Source organism: Lepidochelys kempii, chromosome 4 (genome assembly GCF_965140265.1).
Source record: "Lepidochelys kempii isolate rLepKem1 chromosome 4, rLepKem1.hap2, whole genome shotgun sequence".
Taxonomy (NCBI): domain Eukaryota; kingdom Metazoa; phylum Chordata; order Testudines; family Cheloniidae; genus Lepidochelys; species Lepidochelys kempii.
In genome coordinates, this window is record NC_133259.1 from 15,243,819 (window position 1) to 15,253,770 (window position 9,952).

At 50.1% G+C, this 9,952-nt stretch overlaps 1 protein-coding gene across 3 annotated transcripts; it reads left to right on the forward strand.

Moving 5' to 3' along the window:
* The first annotated feature begins 400 nt into the window (after positions 1-400).
* PRDM8 (PR/SET domain 8) lies at positions 401-7,130 on the forward strand. 3 transcript variants are annotated; one of them, XM_073340478.1, is made up of 4 exons: positions 401-729; positions 2,897-3,117; positions 3,954-4,185; positions 4,718-7,130. In XM_073340478.1, exons 2-4 carry the CDS (start codon positions 2,899-2,901, stop codon positions 5,995-5,997), a joined length of 1,731 nt encoding a protein of 576 aa, XP_073196579.1. In that variant the 5' UTR covers positions 401-729; positions 2,897-2,898; the 3' UTR covers positions 5,998-7,130. The 3 variants fall into 3 exon arrangements, with proteins under 3 accessions (XP_073196579.1, XP_073196581.1, XP_073196580.1); XM_073340479.1 differs by lacking the exon at positions 401-729 and adding an exon at positions 1,080-2,182; XM_073340480.1 differs by lacking the exon at positions 2,897-3,117.
* The last annotated feature ends 2,822 nt before the right edge of the window (positions 7,131-9,952 follow it).

Below are 9,952 nucleotides of genomic sequence, written 5' to 3' on the forward strand. Positions count from 1 at the left end.
AGCAAGTATGGAGGCGTTTGCCCCCACCGGGATCAGCATCTGTAAGGGGAGCGCAGTCTCACGGTGAAAGCCTCGAAGAGGAGACTTACACTGGGAATGGGCCTCCTTCTTCTGAGATCCAGGCTGCCGTTTGGCTAGAAATTCGTGTTGCCCACACATACAGAAGTCACCATAAATTTAAAAAAAAACCTGATGCAGGGCTTTTCATGCCACCCCTTTAAAACAAAAGGTTCCCCTTTTATCCGTAGGCCGCAAAAAGCGCGTTAGGAGGATGCTCTCAAAGCATCGGGCTCTGGGATCCCAAGGAAAAGGTGGTGGTGGGGGGGGGCAGCACCTGCAGGTAGCGAGCAGGAAGGGGAGAGGGAGGGGAGACAGGCAGGGAGAGCGCCGAGCCCACGAAAGAGTTAAAGGGAGGGGACGTGGGCTGTCACGCGTCATTGGGCAGATTCTGTGCAGCAAACAAAAAGTGCGCGTCTGTCTGCCAGTCAGTCACTGCATCGGGTCCATCTGTACAACTCTGGCTCCTGCTCGCGCTCTCTCTCTCTGTCTCTCTCTGTCTCTCTCCTTCCACCTCTTTGCCCAGAGCACCCAGGACAGCAGCCCGACCCTCTCCCACTGCCATGGAAATACATTGATACCACCGACACTGGGGGGAACACGGAGCGCTGCTCAGCCTTGGCCACTTTCTGCTTTCCTGGCGTTTGGGATTATATTCTGACCTGATTCCTGGTAAGTAAATATGCATGCGGGGGTGTGTGTGTGGGGGGGAGAGCTCGGGTTTGGTTTCTTTTCTTCTCCCCCGGCTTATTTTCTAGCAGTAAAAAAGACGGGGGGAGATACACCGCCAGCCAGATCGCTACAAAGAAAAGGAGTTTTGAGCAGAAATAGATGGGGGTTGAACAGTGAGCTCCGCTCGGTGCAGGGAGACAATGACTCGGAGGTGGCTTTGCTTTTGGCGAGTGCGCCTGGCTCTGAAGAAGGGGATCGAGGGAGAAAGAGAGGACCACGGGGTTGGTTTTTGTTAAGCGGTGGGGGCGACAGGGGGGAAGCGAGGCAGAGAGCTCTGTGGTCCCCCTGGGGGTGGGGGACGGTTATTCTTGGTGTTAGACCGCGGGTCCCGAGGAGCGTTTGCCAGTATTGTTACACAGAATTGCGTTTAAATGACTGCGTTCCAACTGGAGCCAACTGGAGCCAACTGGAGCTGCGACCTCCACTACCATGAAAAGCTTGTGGGAAAGGGACTTGACATTAAATAAATAAACCAACAAGGGAGGGAGCTCGGGGGGAGGGAGAGGCTATAACACTGAACTGCAGGGGAATGAGAGGAGATGAGAAAACAGGCACGTTAAAAAAAAATCCTAGAAGCAATGGGTTATTTGATGCTCTTTTAAAACCGCTCTGAAACGGGTAAGGGGGTGGGGGTGTCTTTCGCCACCGTAGAATAATCAATGAAGTTGCACGTTTGAGGGTTTAATTTCGCTCTGTGTGAGAGACAAATGTGACACGGATTAGGGCAAATGGTTGGGAAATGCCAGTTTCGGAGGCATGGTCTGGCTGTTTTTTTTTTTTTAATCAGTTTTAGAATTGAAGCGCTTAATTGGATGATAAATCACAGGAGGCTAAATAAGCGACAGTAACAGTATTATTCTATAATCACCCGTTTTCAATAAATAATTAGGATCCGCTATTTCCTGGCCCTTCCATCGCTGGCTTCTAAAGAAATAAGTTACTCGATGGCACAGTTATCTATTAAAATATGTGGGGAAAGCCATTTAAAAGGGGTTTGTACAATCTGCCGGTAGAATTTTTTTTTAAAAAAAGAGAAACAAATAATATCGATCGATGCCCCTTAGAAAGCAGCTATTTGTAAATGGAGGCAGAATTCTCAACCAGTTAAAAGCTATTCATCTCTCTCTCTCTCGGCTTTGTAAACCGGCGTGGAGAGGATCGGTACTTTTGGGGAAAAGCCAACCAGAGGATGATTTAAAACTGGACGCCCCACCGTTAGAGACTTCCCGCTGGAACAGTCGCGTTTTAGGGAAGGAATGTCAGAGATGGGAAAACCAGAATTCACAACTCGTTACACAAATGGTATTCACAGGCAGAGACTGGGATGCTCAGACACAGTACCTGTACACTTCACAAGTCACATTTGACTGAATCTCTCCCCTTGTAGAACAAGGTAACTGGGATTCACCCTCATCCATAAATAAGCGTGTCGAGGTAAAAATAATTACCTCTGCTTGCTGCTTTTAATTAAAGTCTCGGAGGGAAAGTGGTGGATTATGATAATGAGCAGACATACGTTCCCTCTTGTAGACTAGAGCTAAAGGTTAGCCGACATGAAATCAGTGACATTGACAGTCCACTTGAAATCCATTCGCTATGCTCTTCTGTCACACCATGCAACAGAGCACTGGCCCTCTCTTTAGAAGAAGAAAAAACCCAGCACATCAGCTCTACAGAATCCTGCTGGGATGGAAGCTCCTGAGCTGCTTTTCTTTTTGTGCAACTCCTCCAAGTTGCTTTAGCTTTAGAGGATCAATATGCCGATTCCCCCCTCACCCCGCCCCCTCCGCGTGTATGGCTAATGCACAGAGCTACCTCTTCTGTGTTCCGGTGATTAGGGTCTCCTCGTAAATAAATCATCGCGACAGCTTCCGCGAACCCCTCCTTTCATTAATTTAAATACACCTTTACTTTGTAAATATTGCACAGATGAGAGCGGCTTGCCGGTGCTTTCACATTATTAATTAGGAGTCGCGATTAAGTAGAACGTTTGTCATCCTTACTTTCCCCTAAAATCAATGACACTCTTACTTTGTATTAAAAAAACCCCATGCCTCCAGTACAAGTTATGTAACGCGTCTCCTTCCCCCGTTCTCTCCGCCTGTAGTGATGGAGGACGCCGGCGTTCAAAGGGGTATATGGGACGGAGACGCCAAGGCAGTCCAGCAATGTTTGACGGATATTTTCACCAGCGTTTACACCACCTGCGATATCCCGGAAAATGCTATCTTCGGCCCTTGCGTACTCAGCCACACTTCTTTGTATGACAGCATCGCTTTCATAGCGCTTAAATCCACTGACAAGAGAACCGTCCCTTACATATTCCGGGTAAGGATGGTTTGGTTCCAAGATGTAAACGCACTAAATTCTCTCTTTGCTTTTGCAAACGAGCAGCGGTGACACAAGGATGCACTTTTGGAGGGTGGGGACTGAATTCACTAACATTTTCCACTTCAGGAAAGGTTTTCCAATTGCCTTTTTAATCGCTGGGTTGTGCCGATTGATTAATACCAATTCTGCTCGCCTTCCCCACACCAGTAACCCCGCTGATTTCAGAGGGACTACTCCTGTGATGAAAGCCAGCAGGACTGAACCGTCATCAGCTGTCATTTACATATGCATCAAAAACCTTTGAAAAAATCAGTTGATCGTGCTTGTAGATGCCTTTCCAGAGCTGCTGCGTATGGTTGCATTTAAGAGAGACCGAACAGATGTTTCAATTTTTAAAACATTTTAATGGATTTTATCAAACCTCCCTCTTTTAGCAAATCTTGCTGCTCTCTCTGTACATCTTTCCCCACCCACAAAAGAGCAGAGAGACGTAATCATTTGGAATCCTGGAAGATTTCTTTACATTATTGACTTCACATAAACTTTGTGCAGATGTGGCCCTGTAATTGTGCCTTTATAAAGTTGGGGGGGGGGGGCGGAAGAACAGGCCGCATTCACATTGCCCTTAGCTAGCACAAATCCATTACAATGTTTAAAGAGTAGCTGGCAGGATTCCGTGGCCCAGAAAAGCCACGTGTATTTTTCAAGACTTGCACACTTCCGACAAGCGCTAGTGTGTGTCCTTTCCGGAGCCTGGTGAAACGTCTGTGATGGGTGAGGAGTGTGGTAATACTTGCTCTCCTCTAATTTCTTGCATTCCCTTCCTTACCTAGGTGGACACTTCAGCAGCAAATGGCTCCTCCGAAGGTCTAATGTGGCTCCGTCTGGTCCAGTCAGCCAGAGATAAAGAAGAACAGAACCTAGAAGCTTACATCAAAAATGGACAATTGTTTTATCGGTCCCTTCGCAGGATTGCCAAAGACGAGGAGTTACTAGTTTGGTACGGGAAAGAACTGACGGAATTACTGTTGCTCAACACCGCCAGATCCCACAGCAAGATGAACGGTAAGTGCTGCGCCCAGGCCAGGGTTCTGCATCTCCCAGACAGAGCCGGGTAGGGTTATTTTTTTGGTTTGGTTTTCAAGAAGCTATTTGACGCCTGTGATGAAGATCCAGGTGAGGAAGATGCAGCCGACAAAGTTAGAGAGAGGCGAGGTGGGGGACTGAGCTGAGCAAATTAGCTTGACTAAACCTATGTTAATTAGGTAGTCCAGAGCATCACTTATAAACATATTGGAAATGCAAGAGGAGATTAGGGGCTATAATCTGTTCGTTTCTACCCCACTGGCCCAAAAGCAGAAAGTGACCCGGATAAAGGGTCATTAATTAGGATAGGACTATTTTCCTGGAGCCTAGAGGCCCTAATGATGGCTCGGGGCTGCCAGGCCCTGTCCGCACACAGAGCAGAAGCCGGTCCCTGCCCCAGAGAACGGAAGGGACTCCAGTCTCCGCTCTCGGCCAGTCCCCCAAAGATGCGGCCCGGAGCGGCGACTAACCGGTGGTTGTTGTGTGTTGTGTGTGTGTTTGCCCGGTGCAGGGTCGCCCCCGTACTCCTGCCTGGAGTGCAGCCAGCGTTTCCAGTTCGAGTTCCCCTACGCGGCCCACCTGCGGTTCCGCTGCCCCAAGCGACTGCCCAGCTCGGAGCCCGAGGAGCCGCGCGGCAAGGACAGCGACAAGGAGCCCGCGGCCAGCCTGGGGCCCGGGGCCAACAAATACTGCAAGCCCGGCGGGCCGCTCCACCCGAACTACCCCAGCCCCCAGGACAGCAACGCCAAGCCCTCCACGGACTTCCACAACCTGGCCCGCGAGCTGGAGAACTCCCGGGGCGGCGGCGGCGGCTCCCCGCGCCGCAGCCCCCCAGCCCCGCCGCCGCCCCAGGCCGGCGCGGGCAGCAAAGCCAAGCGGAAATACCCGGAGGAGCCGGGCGAGGAGCGGGGCCAGGGGGCCGGCCGGGGCCGCTTGCCCTCCTCCCCCAAGGAGGACCTGGTGTGCACCCCGCAGCAGCAGTACCGGCCGGCGGGCAGCTACTTCGGCCTGGAGGAGAGCGGCCGCCTCTTCGGGCCGCCCAGCCCGGAGACGGGCGAGGCCAAGCGCAGCGCCTTCGTGGAGGTGAAGAAAGCCTCGCGCGGGCTGGAGGCCGAGGGCGGCGAGGAGGAGGCGGCGGCGGAGCAGCCGCCGCCGCAGCGCGCCTCGCCCGCGGGCGCCGGGGACCCGCTGCTGGGCGCCCGGCCGGGCGGGCCGCTCTCCGGGGGCAGCCCGGCGCGGGGCAGCGCCTTCACCACGGTGCCGCAGCTGGGCAAGGCGGAGGAGCGGAAAAGCGCCTTCTCCCAGCCGGCCCGCTCCGCCTTCCCCCACGTGGCGCCGCTCGGGCTGGCCCAGAAGCTGGGCGAGCCCTGCCCGGAGGCCGCCGCCGCCGCCCGCCTCTACCCGGCCGACCCGCTGGCCGCCGAGCTGCCCGGCGCCGGCGGGGCGCCCAAGCAGAGCCCCTTCCTCTACGCCACCGCCTTCTGGCCCAAGAGCTCGGCGGCGGCGGCGGCGGCCGGGCCGCTCCAGCTGCAGCTGCCCTCGGCCCTGACCCTGCTGCCGCCCTCCTTCACCTCGCTGTGCCTGCCGGCCCAGAACTGGTGCGCCAAGTGCAACGCCTCCTTCCGCATGACCTCCGACCTGGTCTACCACATGCGCTCCCACCACAAACGGGAGTACGCCCTGGAGCCGCTGGTCAAGCGCCGCCGCGAGGAGAAGCTCAAGTGCCCCATCTGCAACGAGTCCTTCCGCGAGCGCCACCACCTCTCCCGGCACATGACCTCCCACAACTGAATGGCCCCCCGGGTGTAGAGTGACACCCCCCCGCCCCGGTGCAACCCTCCCGGGAGCCGAACGCACCCTGGTCCTCCTGGGCCCTTCGCTGGGCAGGCACTGGGGGGGGGGGGGTCTGGATCCCAGTGGGCCTACGTTTCCCAAGCTGATTTGGGGTGTTTCAGAGATGGGACCCGCTGCTGCTGGTGAGAGAGACAAGAGACATTCCCCCCCTCCTCCATTTTTCACACTTTCTATCTGGCCACCCTAGGTAAGCGAGATAGAAAGTGTGAAAAATGGAGGGGGGGGGGGATAGGCTCCCATACAAGAAGAAACCCCGATTATTGGGACTGGCCCGAAAAAAATGGGGACATCTGGTCACCCTAAGCTTACCCAGAGCTCTTCTTCAGGTTTTTTTTTTTTTTGAGGGGGGGGGGGTTGGTTTTTTTTAGCAACCCACCTGACATGCCAAGGTCAGATCCCCACTTGCCAAAATTGGTCAGCCTTCATTGTCCTGGATGGAGCTATGATAATTTACATCAGTGGAGGATCTATCTGGCCCTTGATTTTCAGAAGGCAGAAGTGCCTAGTACTTTCTGAAAGTCAGGCCTCTTGAAGGTGTTTCTGTTTGAACAAACACCCCAAATCCTTAGTCGCTTTTGAAAGTGTGGGCCTTTACCTTGCAACATACCAGACCACCCGGGGGAAGGGTTGGATTTTTTCTTGCTTTCTTTCTTCTGTTCAAATGCACGCATTTTCACTTTCCCAAAAAAATAAATAAAAATAAAAAAACTTTAAAACTAATAAAGTACATTTTTTAAAATGTCATATATTGCAACATATTGATGCATTTGTCATACCTTTCTACTTAAATTATTAAGCACTTATGGTTTAGATGTAATAATTATATGTAAGGGTAAATTTTTATTTTAGATATAAAGTAAAAAAAGGAAGGAGGATGCAATGCTTTCTGCATTTGATGACAGTTTGTGTTCTTTAAAAAAAGTAATCAAAGGACTTGACTCTATTTAAGTTTCCAAGGGGGAAGTGCATGTATCATGAAATGATTATGGACTTCAGTGCAGAATGTCCTCAATTCTGTAAATATGTATTTCCTTTTAATACAAAGTGTAATTTTGTGCCAGTGAAATTAAGTCTGCATAGTTATGTGTTTCTTTTTTTCCCTTAAAAAGATTTTATTCAACTTTATAGTTTATCTGGGTATGTTGGATGCTTTGACAATAAATGACTTTATTTTCTTCAAAGCACTTGGACGTTGATAAGTATTTATTTAGAAAGAGTGACCTATCTATGTACAGGGTTAAAACGCTAATATTATTTACTGTAAAGGAGAAAGGCATCTATGATCCATTAGAAATAGTGGGCAAGAAAAATAATCCAGGGTATATTAAACTTTCTAGTATAGCCCCCTTGTTTCTGAGCCCAGTGTAATTAGCAGGGGTTAGGTACAGCAGTGTTGCACCACTGTGTGGGGAGATAAACAGCTCCAGAAAGCAACATCTGATTATCATTTGGAAACATTGTGCTGATGTGTTGGGTTTCATGTTCAAAGGACAAAATGTGTAGACAAGCATGCCTGCCGTTTAGCTGACCCTTCCGTGTCAGCTTTCTTTTCGGCAGCGGTGTAATTAGCATCTTCACAAATAGCTGGCGACAGATAATTTATATAACTAGATCTATAAGGAGGGTTTAAATTTTGCTGTTCACTCTGTGGGCCTGTGCAAGAATGACTGCAACATTCATGGCCATTAGGAGGCCAGTTGGAAATCCCTCTTTTAAAAGGCACCAAATTCACATGCGTTTTAGGTTTGCCTTTGCCTGGGATCTCTGTGCACGATACCTTATTTTGAAAAAAGCCACTGATGCTGAGGCACTATAGGAAATACAGCCCAGGCACCGCGCTGTTATGTCCTATAAGAGAGTACTTTTAATACTTCCTGAAAAGAAGGAATATTAAGTCTCCATAAATGTACTGTACTGACAGCATTCTGATACGAGCTAAAATGAACTAGACTAACCACCCATGTCTTTAAAACCTTGTTAGCACAATATCAATTCTTTACAACTAAAACAAAAACAAATGTATAGAAAAATCCCAGGTAGGAAGACGAGGCTCATTCAGCAAATGAGTTAATGGGAATACTGAAATCACTGTTCTTCTGGGAATATATAAATATACACGGCCAATTGCCACTCCTAGTCACTGTCATCATCCAGTTACATCCCGCTGCCTGTGGTGTCATGGTGGACTTCTTGCGGTTCGGAAGAGACCCCGGAAAAGTGGCAGAGATGGAATACAATTGGGAGGTGGTTTTCAGGGCGAGCCCCCTCCGTGGAATTATATCCCTGGCAGCCTTGATGAAGTACCTGCTCTTCGAACCGGCGGCCGCTCACACAGACGCTGTATCCCTGATGTAGCCGTGAAGGGCGAACTACACCCGTTTCCCCCGGTGATGGAAGGTCTCAAACCTTCAGTGGAATTTCCACATCTTTTCTAATCAGTGAAAAGAAACAGACACGTCTAGCCATCATCCTCACAGAGTTGACTGAGACACGAGTATTGTCTAGATTAAGATCGAATCCAGCCGCTTTATGTAACATACAAAGGGCTTAGTGGTGCCTTTCCCCCCCTTTCTTCCACTGTTATTTCCCCCTCGTGCATGACATTTTCCTTTGTGTACAACCGTGGCTATGACTTTGGCCTGACTTCTTTTGTGTGGAAAGAAAACTGCCTTTTGTTTTGAGCCTCCCGGACGCAAATCACTAAAGTAATGTGAATTTCCCTTCTCAGCGTTGGCCGTTTTTTCCTAGGCAATATATGGCTGCCAGGGCTCGAGCCAAAGCCTTCTGAAGTTAGTCCTTCGACATCAGTGGGCTCAGAGCCAGACGGTGATGTCCGGGATGCGGGCAGAGCTGCTAAAGATCACACACTGGAATCCTTGGGAACGTGAATCAAATTGTGCCAACCGTTACTCCGGCGTCATGTAAATGATATTAGAGCGGGTTGCACTTTGTAAGAGAGAGTTGAATTTGGCCCCTAATCTATTATTTAGGGATGCAATTGTGCATTCTTCGCTCACCCAAAGCACGCATTGACGTCAGTGGGAGCCCCAAAAATATAGCATCTAGAATGTATATGTGAATGTTTGGGATTCCCTTTCACAGCTGCAAGACACACTTTGCACCGATTTGGTCAGCAGGAGCAAGTTTCAATAGCCTCACCATCCAAGCAAACGAGATGGGAGGGCTGTTGCAGACAGAGGTTTGAGGGACACCTTTGCAAGAGAGACTCTTGACATCATCCAAGCCGGGTGGGCAGGTTCCGTCCATGCCTCCAGCCTAGTCCATGGGGTAAAATAACAGCACTAAAAGAAAACCCCTGCAGAAAGCTTGACTGGGTGGAATGGTTACAAAATCTGCGTGTGTTCTGATTTGATATATCCGCTGCTGAAAAAGTCCGCATTGAGTGTAATTTGGTTTACACACACACGCCCTTATAAGCAGACATAGTCGAATGTTTCTACAACAGTTTGCATACTTTTTAGAACTGCAGGTTAAATAGAAATGACACACCGAATTACCATGGGTACACAGCCCTGTGTTTTATTCCTTTAGTTTACACCCCAGTTAGAAATCGAAAAGCACGACGCAAAAGGGAAACTTTCCGCTGGCTACCTTCTTTCTTGTCTCCTACTTTCATTCATCACAGTCGTATCAGCGTTTCCCCAGACCGCTAGGGCGCGGTCAAGCAACTCTTTATCCCGGATTTATAAAGCAAGGACCCGATCCTGCAAACTCGGTGAGTAGTTTTTGTTGGGACTGCTCGCGAGTGGGGTTTGCCCAGCAGGGCCTTAAATCCCACCCTTTCCCGGAGAGAAGGATTTAGCGCCCTCTTCCGCTCAGGAACAGTATCCTCAGGCCAGTTCTCTTTCCGTAGCAATGATTCCCGTCAACT